The sequence below is a fragment of the Adelges cooleyi genome, unplaced genomic scaffold, assembly GCF_023614345.1.
Source record: "Adelges cooleyi isolate 19-005CV unplaced genomic scaffold, UGA_ACOO_1.1 ACOO_flye_CR_arks_rails_tigmint_CR_PRNA_2, whole genome shotgun sequence".
In the NCBI taxonomy this organism is placed as follows: Eukaryota; Metazoa; Arthropoda; class Insecta; order Hemiptera; family Adelgidae; genus Adelges; species Adelges cooleyi.
The window spans coordinates 1,281,711-1,302,471 of record NW_026095860.1 but is presented as its reverse complement, the minus strand read 5'-3'; the positions used below and the strand labels follow the sequence as shown (position 1 = coordinate 1,302,471).

Below are 20,761 nucleotides of genomic sequence, written 5' to 3'. Positions count from 1 at the left end.
CTGTGCTATATTTATACTATACTAGGCGTAGGGGTTTCTATCTATTTATGGTGCAAAAATAAAAGGACTTTGAATGAATTAAATACAGCCTGCGGATACAAAGACCAGAAACAGAATCGCGTTAGACGATAAGTCAATTATTGATAAGGAAAAATCTTCTGTAAAAGTAATTTATACACAGCAAATAAATAAAACCGTTCATTTGTATTGGCAGTTAAATTGTTTTCAAACCAGCCTCATATATTATTAGATCGGTCACTAGGGTTGAACATTTTGGAAACCGATTAGTTAAACAATAGTATCATGAGGGCTGACATACTCATTTAGTTATGGAATAGAACACTTTCGGTATTTCCGGTCAATGCGGTACGATTGGTTATTGTATCCATTCGGTACCTTCAATCCTTACCTGTGCTAATAATTGTTACAATTCCATTTGAGCAGTAACGACTAACAGCACTTCTCTTCTTTCTTACATAACTATAACATTTATAAATATACTGGCCACTATGATTGAACATTTGGAAAATTAATGAGTAAAGAAATAGTTTTAACGAGGGTTGGCATATGTTCAACGAGTTATATTCATTAACACTTGTGCGTGCACGTGCACTAATTTTCTTACAATTAGATTGGACGGTACCATTCTGGTTAACCAATATCTACCTAGCCGAGCTTACCACACAGCAAAGAACGTTACCGCAAAGTTTATCATCTTATTGAACATAATTTTGTCAATTGAATAATAGTATGTAAACATACGCCTATTTTAATTGTACAACTATACACCACATTCGGACCATAAAAACGTCATTGGTATGAAAAAGGTTGTCAGTAAATAACGTCAAGCCTTTGCTATAGTAAGCTGTTAGCTTAGCCGACAATGCACGGTCAAAGGGTCGGAAAAATCGAATAAACAGGGTTCGCAATTTATTTTTGAGGCCAGACAGGTGGTCTTAAATAATTGTTTGCAACAGTATGTTAACCGAAATGTGTAGCCGAGTTTACCGCACAGCGAATAACGTTTAAAATATTAAAACTTGTGTGTGATGATATATAATTAAAATCTATATTTGAGACCTTCTTGGAATACCGACCTTCTTGAATATTCGACGAAATGAACAACAAATTTAGTGCAAACAAACCGGCCAAGAATAGATAAACGTTTTGGACAAAAGTTTTTAAAAACGGTAAGCATAAAAAAAGGAAAAATTTGCTTAAAGCGATACGAAGACAAAAGCTATTTGTTTTAACAAATAAAACAATTCATTTGTTTTTGATAATTCTTAAATATTAATTTTAGATAACACGAAATCATGGAGGAAGTTTAAAATTTACTTATATTGTCAAACATTGCTTTATGAATTACTTGTTAAGTATAATTCTTAGTCTAAATCTAAGATTACCAGTTTAATAATTTTGACATTTTAATACTTTTTGATATTTGAGTTACATAAGTAACTCAAAACTTCTTACAATTAGTTATTAAAACTCATTAGGCGGTTAATATACGGATAGTTAATACACCACATATATTATGTTATGTACAATATTATGTAATACATATGTTACCCATAACAGTAATACATACATTAATATTTATTTGATCATAATTAATAATAATTGCCATTGTCTCTAAATACATCATAGACAGTAACTCTGCAATATACTTAAATCCTCGCTAATGGACAATAATGCGACAATTTTATTTTAATCACTAACCTGAACCGATATTTTGTAATTAGAAAACAGATAACAGTTAATAGTAAATTAATAATACTTTCAAGAGGACTGATATATTCACCGAGTCATGGTAAAGGAATATGTTTAATAGTTCATAACTCTTATTCTTTTTCTATAAATATATCTTATAAGTCGTTTTAAATATATACTGATTAATAGAATAAAATATTTCGAAAATTATGAGGAGAATAATAGTTTTATGAGGGTTGGTATGTATTCAATTAGTTCATATCATTCATAAACCAATTCATATAAAATTAAGGTTATGAAAAACAACCAATTGTTTGTTACTCTATTTTGAAATTACATAATTATTATTCACATCGTCCAAAAACCTATTATTTTCAAAGAACTTACTATTTGAAACTAACTATTTCAATTTTCGAATTAGTTATAAATTATAAATTAAATTAATATGTATTCGATGATATTAGTTCATGTCTTTAAACGACATCATTAATTCTGAAATAATATGCTTCATAAGTTCATGCTAATGCACAATATTGAAACGTTTTATTTATACCAAACCGCTAACCGGAATTGGTGTTTTGTAATTTTTAAAACCGTTAATTAGTTAACAATAATTTCATGAGGGCTGATACATATTATATAAAGTTATGGAATAGAACCATTTTAGGTTACGCCGGCCAATTTGGAATGTTTGGTTATTATATCCAATCACTTAATATTCTAATTTCAATAACCTGAATTAATTATTACATTTAAAATTGTGAACAATAGCGATTTGAAGCTCTTCTCCCGTTCTTCACATAATCATAAAACGTATAAATATACTGATCAATAAGATTAAATATTTATGAGATTTTGAGTAAAGTAATAGTAATAATAATGAGGGTTGGCATATGTTCAATGAGTTATTTTCATAAGCACGTGTGCGTGCACGTGCACTTATATTCTGGTTAACCATTATGCTTACCGAGTTATACCACACAGCAAATCACCTTACCGCAATGTTTACTATGATCATTGAACATGTTGTCGATCGAATAATATTTTAACGTAAAATGGCGTTGAGTTTAACTGTTTAAAAATATATTAACATACATCTAATTATTGCGGTACGACACATCCTCACATAAGGTATTTGATGGTATGTCGAATATATTTTTTTTTAAATATTTCTATATCACAGTTGGCCACAAAATGAGTTATTGGTATGAAAACGGTTAACATCATTCAACCTCGGCGACGGTAAGCTGTTAGCTTGGTCGACAATGCACGTTTAAAACGTTGCAAAAATCCAACAAAGAGTGCTTGCAATTTGTTTGTGACAATTTTTTTTTGTTGGTATTTTTGTAAATTTTTTTTAATGAAAAAAGGTTACCTTCGTATCGAAATCGATTTGAAAGCAGCGAATCAAACAAGACGTCCAGACGGCCAATTGTTTACCGCATTTATCCAATTTAATGTTTACCGTGTAATAGTATTTTTTTTTTTTTTTGCGGCAACCTTACTCATGGGAACACAATTTCCGGTCACGTTTTTCACTGTGTGTTTACCTCGGGGTTAAACAAAAAAATACTTATTGGTCTTTTACTATATAAGCCCTATTCGATCGCTTGAATAAAACAATATTTACTATAACCGTTTTATTGTTGTAACGGATAAACTGGATACTAATATTTGTATTTTTATTCTACAGGGTATACGAAAGCTCAACAACGGATTACAAAAAGGTTTTGTCGAGTGGTTAACATAATCTCAAACGTTAAGTATTTCATAGTGTGTTGAAGCAATATGTATATAAGAGGTGATCTAAAGGTGATCTAAATGTTGGCCACACTAATCGGTTTAAATTACTAAGTTTTCTATATGAATCGTTACGCGACCTCTCGACAAAGGTCTGCGCCTAATATTTTAAAATGGGTTAATTACATCAAATTTAGTGACTAATAGAACTCTAATATGTATACTTAAATTTATAGTCACAAATGTAAAAATATAAAATAATATATCCTTTTTTAAAAAAATTTTTATTGTTACTTTGTGATTCCTTAGGTAAATATGTATTATCTTAGATCCGCGTGTCGGGCCTAAGGACCTCGTATATATATATATATATGGAGCACCAGACCGCTTGTTTGTCGTCCGGTGCGCGTTTCCGTCGAGTCACGTTCTGATGACTAAAATGTAATGTTTTACAGTGATTCAGCCATATATACTACTGAAGTGTTCAAATCGAATCCACGATCACCGGTCGATTAGTCATTCGTTTTAAGTGCCGGATATCGACGGTTTGACTACAAGCTCAATTTAAACGTGCATCATATTGTGCTAATACCAGAAGAAATACAGCATATTCTAATTTGGGTTTAATTCAACCCGGTTGTGTAGATTTGCATGATCCAAATATTTGAAAAGTGCTTTACATCTCATTCACTTGAATTTGGCTCACTCGTTTGAATCTCGGCCAGTATTGGTGGCCACCTGCACCCGAAGATTTACTTCCTACCAATGTAAGATAAGTAGAGCACCACATTGTAGTTACATTTTACAGCATTTAAATATGCTTACTCCTGAAACTGACATATTTGTAGCTGTAGATTTGATTCTTTTTTTTAAAAATAATCTAATAAAGACTGATGTTGATAACTTAAAAGAAGTTGTTGTGAATAGGAAAAAAATAAATCAAAATTCTACACACTTATATTAGGAATGAATACAAATACTATTGGCTTCAATATAAAATAATATAAAGGTGGATCAGATGTCGCATAACCGTGTGATATAATTATTTGAATTTTAAAAAAAGTCTTTGTGTGTGTTACATCTTACAAACGCATAAATTGCAGTTTTCTCTTAAAAATTAAAAGTTGATTCCAAGTCCATTAGAAAGAACTTGTCATAAAAATATTAATTGAAAATATTGTCAATTTTTAGCTACATTTTTCTCCAGTCCCGCAGACACCTTAGTGTGTGTGGAAGTGCTCATCGACTACAGAGCTTTAGTCTTGTGTAATATCATAAAAACCTAACCTTTCTTCCTCCCCTCTAAATTGTACATACTTTGATTGCTCAACAATAAGAGATATACTTTGCAAGTATAAGTGATACATGATAAATTAGAAGAGACGAGTGATGTGTACTACGACAAACCGCAACAGCATATCAGCCACGATTCGATGGTTTTTTTTTTTGTGGAGCAGAGCAAATAACTACTACTTGGGTAAAAATCAGCCCAATCTTACCTCAATTACAATTGGATCACTCTGTATTGCACCTGTTGCGGGCGCCCACGCTTGAAATAAATAATTTTCATTGTGCAACGGAAATAGAAATTACAGCTTAAGTTGTGTCGACACCGATTATTTCGGGCCCACCCACGTGGAGAACTGAGAGCTGTGCTAAACGTGTCATATCATTCCAATCGGACGTCTCGTATCGAATTTCAAGTGCTATTTTTCTTATTTAAATGTATTATCTGCAACGCGACGGCCCAAGTACCTATTTGAATTTCATGTACACGGTGCCCGCATTAACATTCCAAAGACACATACCGTTTATGTGGTTATTGTTTTTATATGGTGAAAAAAAAACTTTTGACTTGCCGATTATAAGGCGATTGCTAAGGCAGTGTACTTGCGGATCACGCAGACAGTGATGAAGTTAAGATATTAAAAATCCCAACCGCTCTAGTATTTTTTTAATTTTTTAATTTATGGTTTACCATAATAAAACGTTGGCATGTCTCGGTAAAATTTGAAAGCTTGCGTTTTTTTTTGGTATAATATTATAATACAATATAGTGTGTGTGTGTGTGTGTACCCAACGCGGGTTGTAATTTGTTAAGGAAAAAGTTTTATTACCTTTTAACAAGTTGCTTAGCCCCGCATAACCCCGGTAACGCCCTCCATTTTAGGGAACTAATCATGTTTTATTGCTATTATATTAAATAATGATAAACGCACCGACATTGCATATTACCCGTGTATACAACGACAATTAGTTATTAAATAGACAAATTATAACAAACTCACTAATGGTAAAAAGCTCCTTCTTCGACGGTATTTATAATAATTCATTTTAACTAGTTATTGATTATACGAATTTCAAAAAAGCTTTGGATGTAAATCAAATTACTTGATGCGACATACAACCGAGAATCAGTGACCGTACGAAACTCCTCTAAACATGTTCAATGTATTTTTAGGATCTGGTATTCATAGTTATTGATCATTTTAAATAGGTAGTCCACCTTTGATCGTATTTCAATATAAAACACACTTGACATAAATATTATTGTGTTGTTTTTGCATTTTTTTGCAACTTTTAAAATTGAGAATAATGTGGGTGCTGAAAATGTTGACTGGTCGATAACCAGTTTTGAACAACTATTTTTAGAGTTATGAGAGTTTAAAAGTCAGGATGAGTCCTGCCCCAAACTTGAAACTTCAATAACTTCAACATCAATCAAAATCGCATTCGCCCTAATACTAATGATTCATTTTTCAGCACACATAATTTTCATTAGGTACATAATATGCTTTTGTCGATATTTGCATTTTTACCTGTAAACACAGGACTTTCTTTACTTGATCACTTAATACCACTACTACTACTACTCGCTTACTTACTTATACTTCTTACTGTGTTGGTTTATACAGAGTGACCAATTTATCGTGAGCAACTCAACATTTCACTGTGTTTAATATTAATAATTTAATTCTTATTTTTCATAGTGTTTTTATATATTATAATGTTACCTTAATTTTGCACAAATTGTTTAACTTTTGAAACTCAAATGTATATGTTTTATTAAATTCAGAATATTTTACCAAAAATGTTGACTGGTCGATAACCAGTTTTGAACAACTATTTTTTAAGTTATAAGAGTTTAAAAGTTAGGATGGCAGGGGGTGGGGGGCAAGTGCGCACAGATCAAAATAACACTACACTCCACCTTTACTCTTGCCCCGAACTACAATTACTTCAATCACATTGTACGGCATCAAAGCGTTTTTTTTTTTTTTAAGCGATTTTATCACTTTCAGCTGTTATGATAATAATTCCTGTAGACTTTATAGACCCCCCCCCCCGACTCCGCCGTACCTACTGGTTTTTTTTTTGGGATGATTATCCGCGCAGGTACTCGTTGCTAGATTTTATTGAAATAATTATAATTATACGGCCCAGGAACGTGGTTGGCGTTGATGGGTAAACTATGATTGGACGATCAGTGATCGCATATCGAAACGGAACCGTTTTGATTATTGTTATATTTCTTGCGCCATCGATGCAGTCTAAATTGTTTTTTTTATGCTATACCATGCGGGCACTTAGCAGTTAAACGGTTGACGTGGGCGCGTGTGTCATAAAAAATAAAAAAGCCAAATCGTGTGCAGGCAACCCGATCGCCCCAAAGAAGTCGACGGCATCGTAAAAACCATTTGATTACCCGAAGTTGAGTCGTTTGTTTTGACCTCCTCAAGTTGAAAATTACACACTCTCGAACGTGTCGCTCTCGTGAACACCGTATGTGTATATTTTTATAGCATTATTTAACGGACAGATGATTCATTTCTATCGTTGAAACGTTGTCCTTAAAAGTCATCTTATTTATACGGCTACAAATAAACGGTTTATCGATAATTATTGATAATGCGCCAAATAATTGCAATTAAAATAATTATACCAATCATATTCTCACAAAAAAACAGTCTCAGTAAAACGCAGAATATTACATTATTATCTTGATCGCCCTCGAAACGATTACTGTTCCACAACGTCCAGACCGAATTGTTGAATCACAAATAGATCTTTTCACAACAAGAATGTAATTTTAATTTAATAAGTTTATTGCGCATTGGAAATGAATAATTGGTAATTTTTATAATATTCTAATACAACTCAAACTTATTAATAGGGAAATTCACATTATGACAGTATTAAACACAAAATGTGAGAATAAGTTTCATTGATCATGTATGGGGATCATCCTTTAAGGTTAAGCGTGTTTTTACAGTTTTATATTTAACAAAAAATTATATACATATAAAAATCGCGTCGAAGATGTAAAAATTGTTAAAATAAAACCAATTATAATGTTGTTACTCGAGAAGTTTTCAACTAAACTAAAGTTTATAACAATAAATTTCAAGTGCGAATAAATCGACAGTCAACTTTACATTGTGTTAATAAATAACAAATTAAAATAGACAGAGAGACGACCAACACCGCTTGATTAACCCTTATAATACTAAAAATACAATTTAAATACATTTTTGCCTTTTTAATCGTTTTGTTTTATAATGTTTTTTACAACTTTTCTATTAGATTCACTGTTGAGCACGAGTTGACAAACAAACTTCTTGAGCATGTGCCAACGCCGTCGACGGGCTCGAAGATTAAAGGTTTACCGGTGTAATTCCTCGAACATGTAGTCAGTATAGTGCATTGCTTACGGAAATCTTTAGGTAATCTTCACAGGTGCAAGTAGGTTAGGTACATATAGGTCTCTCACAACAGGCAGAGGTGTGCGGTGACCAACGACAACCGGAGAAAAGGTATTACCTTTTGTTTTCTGTTTTTTTTTTTTTTTTTTTATCCGATCCCTTGCATGAAGATTAGCCGCATAGAAAAATTGTGGGAACGACACGTTTTCAATAAACGGTTATAATAAATTCATTTTCGAGCACTTCGAACACGAAGAGGGAACAAGAAAAAAAAAGGAAGATTTAATAAATATTTCAATGGCGGATAATACTCGTTTCGCTAAACGAAAGGTGTACTTACATAGTATTTTCTTTGCGAGGCCAATACACTAGACTAGAGGTAACTGACGAAGAAACGAAAGTTGAAAATTACATTATTGCCAAACCCGTTTTCTTTTGCGACTGTTGAATATTTGATAGAACACAATACCGCCGCTCTATACCTAACCCCTATAATGTGGGTTGATCAAAAATTCCGTTCTAAACGGCTAGAAGTCCACTCAGCTGGAGTGGTTATAACAGTGCATAACTTTTGCAAAAACAAAAAAAACCGTTGAGTTTTCATCTGCCATTTATATATGGGCTGATCCGTTTGTAAGGTAAGACTTGTTGTTTGTGTTATTTGATAATACAGAATTAATACAAATTTAATAGAATATATAAAGAGTGAAAGTGTCAAACGTTCCAAGTGCCAAAGTATAAAAATTGTACTTTTTAATTTGATTTGTATTTTATTCATTACCGGAAACAATTTTGTACATTTTTCAAGTAAAGAATAGTTATTTATAAAAAAAACAATCATATTTAAAACTCAAAAATATGTTAAAGTGTTTCCGGTAATGAATAAAATACAAATCAAATTATAAAGTTAAATTTTTATACTTTGGCACTTGGAACGACGTTTGACACTTTCACTCTTCATATACATTTAATGTTTCAAAAGTTGCTGACAAAAAAAAACAATCAATTTGGGAGGCGGGTGGAAGTACACAGATTTGTGGAAATTTGCGATCACAATATAATATCAAAAACTCTATGAAAAGTATAAGTTCAATTATAAATATATTAAACCCGGTGAAGTGTAGTGTTATTTTGATCTGTGCGCACTTGCCCCCCACCCCCTGCCATCCTAACTTTTAAACTCTTATAACTTTAAAAATGGTTGTTCAAAACTGGTTATCGACCAGTCAACATTTTTGGTAAAATGTTCTCAATTCAATAAAATATATACATTTGAGTTTCAAAAGTTAAAAAATTTGTGCAAAATTAAGGTAACATTATAATATATAAAAACACTATGAAAAATAAGAATTCAATTATTAATATTAAACACAGTGAAATTTTGAGTGGTTCGCGGTGAAACCACGATCACTCTGTATAAACCAACACAGTAAGAAGTATAAGTAAGGGAAGTTCAGTGTTTACAGATAGAAATGTACAAGTATCGATAGCAGCTTTGTATCTAATGCAAATTATATGTGTTGAAAAAGTTCTTCAGTTGATCGCCTGTCCGTAAAAATGTCTTGCCATATTTACCCATAATATATTAACTTAATTAACAATAAAAAGTACTATGTTCATTGCCTGTTGATTGGCTCACACACAGCAACCTGGTTTTTTGACTAAGGTGTAATTTTCCTGTGCCACACTTAAACCCTATACATATATTATATACCTGACCTGTATACCATAAAAAGAAAAACTACAAAATTGCAATAATTATTTCAAGAGATTTCGATCGGATCACCCTGTATATACTGTTAAGTACCCGTCTTGGTGCATAATATTTTATCATATAAAGTATAATATGATGGTTTTGCGGTGAAACACTGTTCTTATCCCATTAAGATGACTATCCGTTCATAAACCTGTTCATCGAAAACATGTAATATTACCCGCCCAAGTGTTACCCCAACGTGGTTATCTATGTATATTATATATATATAATATAAATATATTATGGGATAGTAAAACTAGTTTTTAAATACCTATACGAAAACAATATAATATGATATTAAAACATCATATTACACGGGTGTAATCGATGCTGACACCGTATATGTATATATTATATTATTGTGGAATTCATTTTATTTTGTTTCAAACCAATTTCAACCGTAAACCTAACCAAACTACACCGCGGTTCATAATTATCGTCTAGGAAATAAACTCATTTCACTGGACTTGACCCAATTTATTATTATAGATCATTAAACCTGTAAATTGAGCAAAAACCAAACCGTATCATAAAGTCTTTGGTCGACTTCTCGACTATTTATAATAATTTGTCTATACAACAAAGTAAGTATCAACTGACAAACTTGTTCTGTTACCCGAAAAATTAAAAAAAAAAAAAAAATTTGTAGTTGTATTTTAAAAATAAACTCAGTTAAGAGTATCCACAATACATGGACATTTCTTGATGTCCTTATAATATATCCTAATATATCCTTTTAGTTTCTGCAACTTGATGTATCTGCATGAAGTGTGGATACTCTTAACTTAATTTTCATAATAACCCTCTAAGCTATTTTGTTTACCTTCTTTATCTAATATTTCAAATTAAGTGTGTGCAAGCTTCGTCTCCAAAGCATATTAATTGATTTCAATACAGAATAATCCACGTCAGCACTGTGGGTGGTAAATTAATTTTATTCTACACGTTTGGCATTTATAATATTAGTTTTTATACACAACCATAATATTGATAATAATAATACGTCATAGAAATAATAATTTTTATCAAATTAAATTTTACTACTACCGTTAAATTTGTGTAATGGCCCGCAACAGTTTATATTATTACTTATACACGTGCACTGTACAGAGTGATTCATATAATAAACGAACCTGTCAATGTATTAATTTATTCATATTTATATCGACTGCCTAACACGAATTGACCTCCAAGTTAAAGCGAGTAATAACGTCAGTTTTGAGATATACCAATAATTGCTATTAAGCTATAAATATTTTTTACAACAAAATTGGTAGTTACACTTAAAAACCAACAACTGATCGATAAGCACTTTTGTACAGTTCGACTTAGAAGATAATCAATTGTAAATTAGATCAGCTATTATTTGTATAGTAGGACGTTTTAAATTGCAGTTAAATAATGTGAAATAATGGTAGTATAATAAATGTGTGAAAAAACAAATTAACCGGATATATATTTAGAGATACGCAGACCGGTCAATTGCAATATGTTTTCCTGGATAAAAAAAACAACTATGTTTATTAAAAATGTTTATGAAATATGATTTTTATTTGTCGTTTAAAAAGTATGCATAAACAAATCGGCGGGTCAAATATAATAATAATCGTTTGTGTACAACAGAAACAACGGTTTTGTGTGCATTCGAGTAATAACAATTATTTGAATGGGTCTTGTTGTGTGAAAATTATAACGATTTACGGGTACTTAAGATTTTATGTTATTATATAAATTATAACTTCGGAAAACAGGCCGACTTAAAGTATGAGAAAAGGACAAAGCCGTCTGTATATTATACTTATTATATGCGCAGGAGCATAGGCCTTAGAATGTCTAAATTTTTTTTTATGATAATTAAAAACATACATTTTTGTATTGATCAAATGCCTTTTTTTTTTTTAATAAGATACAAAATAATTATTATATCGTATACTTTTAAATAATATTACCTTCAGTCGTTTCAACGATAATATAATATTTTAATTGCATCGTTAACGTCTCGGACTTGGATTCAATAATAATAATGTATAGTAAACCGATAATAGTTATTGGTCCGTACAATTTAACAGTTGAAGCGCCATAAATATTGATAATGTTCAGACCACCCAAATCCCATATAATATACGCCGTAAGATCAAATAACAAAAATTACCCACGGCAACGAAAATAAATAAAAACAGATGGTCTGCTTATGTTTCTTTTAAAACAATATAATAATAGTAAAAACAGGTGAGTCGTGACCCAAGTGAATTTCCCGTACATTATGAACAATAATAATAACGGATGACAACGGACCAAAACAATTTTAAGAGACCTTGATGGCCTTAAACTAAACCTAACCTAACCGAACCTAACCTAACCAAACCTATCCTAACCAAACCTAACCTAACCAAACCTAACCTAACCTAAGTTAAAACAATGTGATATGTCACAGTTTAATCTTTAAGTTGAGATTTTGACTTTTGTAAAAAATTTCCCATAGGCGTCCACTTAGATGTAACAATCGTATTGAAAATATATTCTCAAGGCTAAAATACAAGTCCTAAGTAATTATTATAAATTATAGTACAGCCGGAGCTATAATATTACAGTAGCTTAACGCCAGTGCCTTAGTGATGCTATGTTTGAAATGGTTGTGTTGTTAAAACAAAATAAACATTTTAAATAGCTAATTTTTAATTGACTAATATTATTAGGTAAGTAACTAATTTACAAATTTATATTTAAAAAAATAATTTTACCTTTTTTTTTTTACTTCTTGGCATGTACTAATCTAATTATTGGTAATTACTAAAATATACTATTCATAGGCGCAACAAGACCTTCATTTTAGGGGATGCTAAAATTATCCTACTCTTGACATAATATTCTTATCTTCAAACCATTAGATATGAAATGACATTTTTAAGAACAAAAAATTCTCAAATAAAAAATTTAAACTGAGTAGGTATGTACAATAATTTACATTATAAGGTACATTATTACAAGATACGTTTTCAGGGCTCCCCTACAAACACTTATTTCTCTGTATACAAGAGTAAAATATATTGAAAATTATTTTTTTTTGGAACGCACTTGGAATATGCTTTCCATTTCTTTTTTTCTTTTTTCTGAATGTATTCATTTTGAAAATAAGGAATTTCGAATGGCATGAATAAAATGAGCTGTTACTTGGGAAAATCTTGTATTAACTTCCCCGTTAAATTGTTGCCCGTCCCTGCCGGCTGTCCCCCCCCCCTTTTAACCCGTGACTGTGCGCCGCCCCACGGCCGCCGCCGCCACCGTGGACAAACCGGAGAGCGGATGAATAGGTACGTTTTTGAAAACCCGACGGGTCCGCTCGGCAACGGTCGGGCGCCGTCGGATTTAACGGTCTCTGGCGCGCGGTCCGGTTGTGCCGGCGGCGGCGGCGGCAGGCGGCAGCGGTAGTCGGCATTTTTGCACCGTGCGCGTCGTTCGTGTTACGTTTCGCGTCGCGTGTACTCCGGGCCCGCCGAGCACACGTTTTTTTTTTTTTTTGGGTTTTGTTTTTTACACTATACTTGCTTACTTTTTTTTTTGTTCTCGAATCGCGGTGTCTAGACGAAAGATTTGTTTTTAATTCTCTTTCCGGGACACCGAATCCGAGATGTCGGTCGGCGGATAGACCACGGCGTGGTGCGCGCGTGCAGTGTTTTGTTTTTTTTTTTATTCACACGAGGAGTACACCCCCAAACCGGGATAACGATAATATCATCATCCTTGTCGTCGTTTGACAACAACAACAACAACAACAACGATATCCGGTATTATTATCGTCTTGGGCCAACTGTAGAGCGATGCGGCCGACCGCCGCCGCCGGTTTGCTGTTCCTGCTGGGCATAGCGGCGCTCGTCTACGGACAACAACCAGGTAAGTGGTGACGAGCCGCTATCAAAAAAAAAAAAAAAAAACGCAAAAAAATGTTAAATAACAATAATATCCTAACATAAATAATCGTTATCGTCGATTAAAAAGTGAACATTATGCCCGCCCTGTTGCTTATGTCGAACGTCCATCGGTGGACCGACCGCCGATCCACCGATGGATATTCGACGTACCGCAACCAGCAACACTGTGTAACAAACGTCTCGACGTGCCGGCGGTAGGCGAGGGGGGAGGCGCGGTACCGCGTAACCGGTTTTTCCGTACCTACCTGTGGCTCTTTGTTCACAAACTGCTGCTGCCTGTTGGCGCGTCTCGACCTCATGTCGGGGGAGGGGGGACGAGGGGTCGCGGCCCGTTACCCCCACTCCACCGTCACGTGTAATTATTATTATTGTTACCTGCTGCAGGTGTTCCGTCCGCAGTGTATGTTCATATACAGGTATACAGGTATATAATAATAATAATATAGTATAATACACACACACACACACACACACACATAATATTATATATTTTTTATGTATAAAAAAAAAAAAAAACAAACTCCGTTGCACTCGGGTCGTCGTGTTCGAATCGACAGGAAAACACCATGCTAGAACGAGAACGTCCTTTCTTTATCCCTAAAAAAAACTACCCTCGTCTATTATTGTAATAAACGATAACGGACCAAGAGAATACTACTAATCTGGTACAGTGGGTTTGGACGTGTGATGATGTGCCACTATAGGAAATTTTCCCAAGGAATGTTCCTCCCGGGAACAGAGGGAATGTTTTGGAAATATTCCCCTTAAGAGGGCGTCGCACCGGTGATTTTCAGTGGTAAAAACATGTTTAAGCAGACTGAAAATAGCTCGCTTAATTTTGGTTTTAGAGTAAAAGCACCCATTGTAAAATTAGAAGACAACAATATTCCGGAGGGCAAAAATTCATTTTTTCAAAAGTTACAGGTCTTTAAAAATGTTAAAATAGTCATTATTTCTAAACTATGTATTGAGCGTTATACTTAGAATAATGAAAAAAACGCACCGTCATGCCCTCCGGAATATTGTTCTCTTTTAATTTTATAATGGGCGCTTTTACTCTAAAACCAAAATTAAGCGAGTTATTTTCAGTCTGCTTAAACAAGTAGAGATGAAAAAACATTTTTAAATCGCTTTCAAGGATGCTGTGATAGTCCAAATTAACCACCAAAATAGAGTCACAGTTTAACCTTTAAATTAAGATATTGTAATAAATTGCCTATACTTTACTCCTTAAAAATGGGCGGTGCGACGCCCTCTTAAAAAAAAAAAACAATAGGAAATTACATTTTCCCCTCATAAAAATATAATATTTACCTATGAAAGTTCTTTTACCTCATCAGGTGTCTTAACTGAGAGATTCCCCTCTACTCGTGTCACTGTGCGTTTCTTTTTTTGTAGTCAACCAATTTACTTATTTTAGGTATAGATTGTAAATATTTCTATACTTATTATATAGGTATTGATAATTTTATTATTGTTTTTGAAAGATTAATGACGAGTTTTAGTTAAATTTTTTTGTTTTTTGGGGGGTGTACAATGTTTTTAAATGTTCATATAATATGTTAATTAGTAATTAGTTCGTTCAAGTTTAACATCTGTTCTAATAGATCTATTGAACACTTTTAATTTAAACTGATAGGTGTAAATAATTATATAAATAAAGTAATAATTTAAAATCCAATCTTTACACCGAGGGCTGATATTAAGTAGGTATACAACCTGAGTTATATTTGTATCTAATATAAATTAAATCAATTTTCGGAATTACCAAAAAGTCTTTCTTATACGTTTTCCTATAATATTTTGCCTGAAATGTGTGTTTATTGACAAAAAACGAGTTATGCCAAGTGTAATTTGTGTGCATAAAGGGACAAGGCGACCTCACTCGTTTTGCCCAAACTAAGGATAAGCGAGTTATCCTCTTTCGTGCAAAACTTCAGCATCGTTTAATCCCATTTTTCACGTATGAATACTAAGGTTTAACATCACATCCTACGACTTATTTCGTCAAGTCCCAAACGTACACAATATTTTAAGAAAGTATTATTTCACATCAATAACCCTAAATTGCATTCTTCGACCTGTTCCCCTTTAAGCAAACACAACATTTAAAAAAACAGATTCATACGTTGAATCGCGTTATATGATAATTTTCAGTTTACTCGGTAAAAAAAGGGTCACTACAATTTTTTTTTTTTTTTAATGACGGTAAAATAAACTATGGAACATTTTGACTGATCGGTTTGACGTACATACACCTCGGTAGGAACTAAGTAATTTTTTTTTATACTTCAAAAAGTCAACTTCCGGTTGAAAAAAATGTGTAAATATGTTTTTCGACTTTGTGTAGTGGGCGGTGTGAATTTGTTGGCCCAGTTAAGTACTTACCTCTCTGGTTCGATTTGTGCGATCTAGACAATCGGATTGAAAACATCTGCGGATATATCTTCGAATGCAGACACTGAAATATTAGTATACATATAAAAATCAATAAAAAAACAAATCATTTTTTCGCGTGTCTCTTCTCGTGTGGATATCATATTTTCATATATTATATTTTATATTATAATATATTGTTGTTTCGCCGTAGAACGAAATTCCTTTGGAAAAACTCACCGACTCGGTCAATGGGTTGTATTATATTTTTTCTCGGTAGTCTCGAGATATTGAATTTTCCCTCTTAAACGGCGGTATCTCAAAAAAAAAAAAAAAAATACCTTTTTCTTAAGTTATTTTAATATTAATACTAGTTTCATTGTGCGTTTATAGTCGATTTTTTTTTAATTACTGTTTTTCTACTTCCCGGAAGCAGATTTTGTCTCTTGGCGCTTTTCGCTGAATTCGGTTTCTTCATTGTTCGCAGCGCAAACTGGCAAATGAATGAAAATAATACATAATATATAAATTGTTGTAAATAATATAATTGAACAGTACCGGAAATAAATGTCAAGTTACGTTTTACAAGTCTTTATATTGTAATACTCGGCCGAGTGTAATCGTGCACAAACGTTTAAGTAAATTTATATTGCCGTTGTAATACCAATAAAATATAGGTACATATCTTTTATTATTAACATTACATGAGTTAATGCTTTCTCATAAAACTATTATCGCTCTACTTAACCTTATTTCTATCTCGTTCAGAAGGGACTGAATGTAAAAAAAATTTTTTTTATATTTTATACGCTGTAAATAACAAAAGTACGTTTTTTTTAAAATTATTATTAGAAGTCCGTTAACTTATCGATAAAGTCCTATCGAAAGCGTTGCGGTTTCTGTTTGTGTTTTGCTGTGCACATTTGATTATTTGATAAATTTCTCGATATTATACAATTTTTGTTACCAACCGATTCGTGAAATTCTATTAAAACCGATAAATTTGTTAAAAAAAATTCAATAGTATATTTTGAAAAATAATATTACTGTTCAAATGCATATTAAGAAAATATATTGGCGTGTATAGGCTTGCCTATTATTTATAAACCTCGAATGTTTAATTTGTACTCAAAAATGGACTTTTTGGATAAACTGAAACTAGTGACTAATTTAATTCAGTTTCGAAAACTGTCGATTAATTACACTTTAGGTTAGATTTGATTAGGTTAGTTTAGTTTAGGTTAGGTTAAGGTTATCTGTGTTTTCCCCCAGAAATAGTACTTTTCTTCCCTATTTTGGGAACCTAACTCAAATCGAACAACAGTAAAAAATTTCACCTAAACCCTTTAGGTATAAATTCTAAAATATAGCTGCTACAGGGCTGTAAAACTGTATTAATAATTGTAGAATGTTATCAGGCGACTTGCTATGCAGATTATATATAATTATGGTAAAAACTTTTTGACTTGACAGATTGAGTTTTAGATTTCTTAGATAGCCCAGTAGGCACACTGCGATGGACATAATTTCTAAAATATATGGCTCTTAGAGTGCTGGGAACTGTTTAATAAAACCCAAGGGAATTTTGTCAGGAACGTTGCTAAGCAGTTTATTTGTATATTAGTGTGAATTAAACTGCCAAAAAAAAATTGATATTTAAATTTTGTCTCTTTGTGTGACCCGTGTGGGGCGAGTGGTCAAGTAAGTGGCCGTTTGATTTCCAAATAATTGTGGTTGGTCGAAAAAACGATTAAGTTTGGTCGGGTTGTACCAAAAGGCATAACCATAACCTAACCTAAGCCTTCGGCTGTGCACCGCTAATGGATTTGACAATAGTTGAGGATTCCGCGCTGCGAAAACGCAACCCCGGTTATTATTAATAATTTATTACGGTTATTAAATGGTTGTATACCGCGAGGGTAGATATTATGCACGGAGAGCGTGTGTTATCCACCATAAAATGAATATTGTAATAATGGCTGGCAGTGTGTTTTCTACTTAATCAACTACTTCTGCGACGACGGTTGCGTGCATTGCATTAAAAAAAAAAAATTCCTGTACACAAATCCGGCCAAACGGTAATTTCCATAAGACTCTACCACTAAATATGTTTATAATGAGCTCTGGAACACTACAATAATAGTATAGGTATAGCTTGTTTCACAATGGGAATAAGTCGCCATATTTATACTCGCTATGTTTTCATGGCGGTAAAACATTTTTTACAGTGAGACGAACAAGTTTTGTAAGTACTAGCCTAACAAACGTGCTCTAGAAAATCCATAGCTTATGGAGATATAATTCGATTATTACATAAAGGTGTATTTTCGGTAAATAAGCCATTTCTGAATGTCGAAACGCTTTTAATTTCCGTTTCACCGGTGTTTATCATGTTCTATATTTTAGGAAAGGGCCAATAAGCTAAATAAGTACTTACTTAAAAAAAATACATAGGTATGCAGATGTATTTCTGGCGTTAGTGAGAGAGTTTACCGTTAGAAATAGTTTTTTTTTGCATTTTCAAGATTTTTCCTAAACGTTTGTGTTGTTCGGCTGCAGAAAAAAAGTTTTGTTTTGTGTTTTTTTTTTCTTCTGTATTTTGACTTTTTTTTTTTTTGGGGGTTCTTTGACTACTTGTTCTTCTCTTGCACGAATCGAAGCGGTTCGGATGTAATTTTTTTCCATTCGAGTTTTATAGTACCTACCGTGTTCTGCTGTGTGACGTGTCAACAAGCGTCGTCTCGGACCGATAACGACTGTAATAATTCTCTCCTAATGCTTCTATTTAGTATTGCATCATGGCGGCGATAATGTCGTCGGTATTAACCTAATAAAAAAAATAATAAAATAATAATAATAAAAAAACGGTAGATTTTCTCCCTATGTCTTTAAGCACTCAACGGCGATTAGTCATCTATTGGTTTTTAAATTCCGGTCGTGTCTCATCCGTTATACCTTATACTACCTTATACTATACGATATTGAACTAAAATAATAGCAAAAATCAATTCCCTTATCCCCTCCTCCCACCCTTTCGGTGAATTAGCTTTTTTTTATTTTATGAAAGCAAACGGAGTCTATACCGTCAAAAGGTTTACACATTTGTAGGCGTTTTTTCTTTTCTTTTGAAAATCGTGGCACTATAAGATCAAACACAAAAAAACCGGAAACTCGACGAATTTCCACGGCGACCAGGTATTATAGGCAGGTTGAGTTCCGGTTTGTTCGTGTTTAAAAGAATCTCAAAATAAAGTGTATGATATTATTAAAAAAATTGCACAGCCTTTTTTTTTTTTTTACTCTGGCATTTGTTCTTTTTGAACACAAACGCCGTCCCCGTCGATTGTTGTTGGTGCTTTGTGTAAAATGTAATACTTGTTTTTTTTATTTTTTACCAAATCTTTTCTGTACTCGTAACGTTGTTTGCCAGTCGATTACATAATATCCTTTACTAGAATAATAATATAATAATATTATATTGGTGACAATGCGACAGATAAGCCCGGCCGGTGTGGTGGTTCAACACACTCGACGCGCAGAAAAACAAACAGTTTTTTTTTTTTTTTTATTTCATACCTATGTGTTATTTTTGAAGTACTCACGCCCACATTGGCAAACAACAAAAAAAAAAACCACCGTACGATATCTAATGCGTTCTTATATTGTTTTACACGTAGGTAAAACGACAAAAAAAAAAATATATATATATATATTTAAAAAAAACAGTCAGCGTTAATCTAAGACGTCGGATTTGTGTTCGGTTTGTGCGTGCAAGTTACCGTTGTACGAAAAAAAAAAGAAAAAAAAGAGGATAATAATTAAAGTTACGCGAATTACATTTTAGTATTTTTTCTTCTTATTATTATTTTCACAGTCTAGAGCTCTGCAATTCGAAGCGTTTGCATTCAGTTTGTTGAGACACAGGGCGGTGTGGAAATTGTTGTAAGAAACGCATATATACCCAAAGGAAATTCCTCTCTAAATTCTAATTTTGTAGTAGACAAAAAAAAAACAATTTTATTACAATCGGCGAGACGAACACAGCAGTGTAATATGTAAATATAAAACCCATAACTAATAAAAAAAATACCCATCACCATGTGTAGATTAATTGAAAATATATAAAGGTTTTCTTAACAAAATGCCTACTTACGGGTTTTTGGAATTTCGAACGTGACGTTTTTTTGCAAATTGTAAAATAAACCGACGGTTGGAAATGAATGTTTTCCAGGAAAATGTCTTCACCGATAACTCGTTTGTCTCGCAGAGTCAATTTATTTCAATCATTTTCTTAACAAGGTTTTTATAGGTATACATCTTCCAAGTAAAAACTATTTTTATAATTTTTTCAAAACATATTTAGGATAGAACGTCGTTTTGTGGAACGCTTTAAAAAAAAAATTATACTGCTGTGCATTGTCCATTGATTTTAGTGTATTATAAAATTATATGTTATTAGGGTGCAACTGGTACGGTAAGATAAGATTAGAAAGAGCTGTCAAATCAGCTCAAAAACTGCCTAGTTTGATGTAAATCCAATAAAT

The 20,761-nt window shown here is 32.7% G+C and overlaps 1 protein-coding gene across 1 annotated transcript in view; it reads left to right on the top strand.

Annotated features, from left to right (window-relative positions):
* The first annotated feature begins 13,413 nt into the window (after positions 1-13,413).
* LOC126833820 (DE-cadherin) overlaps positions 13,414-20,761 on the top strand; it is a 139,251-nt gene continuing 131,903 nt past the window's right edge. The window contains exon 1 of the mRNA XM_050565375.1: positions 13,414-13,803. Coding sequence (XP_050421332.1) covers positions 13,731-13,803 — 73 coding nt within the window. The 5' untranslated portion in view covers positions 13,414-13,730. The remainder of the gene's footprint in view (positions 13,804-20,761) is intronic.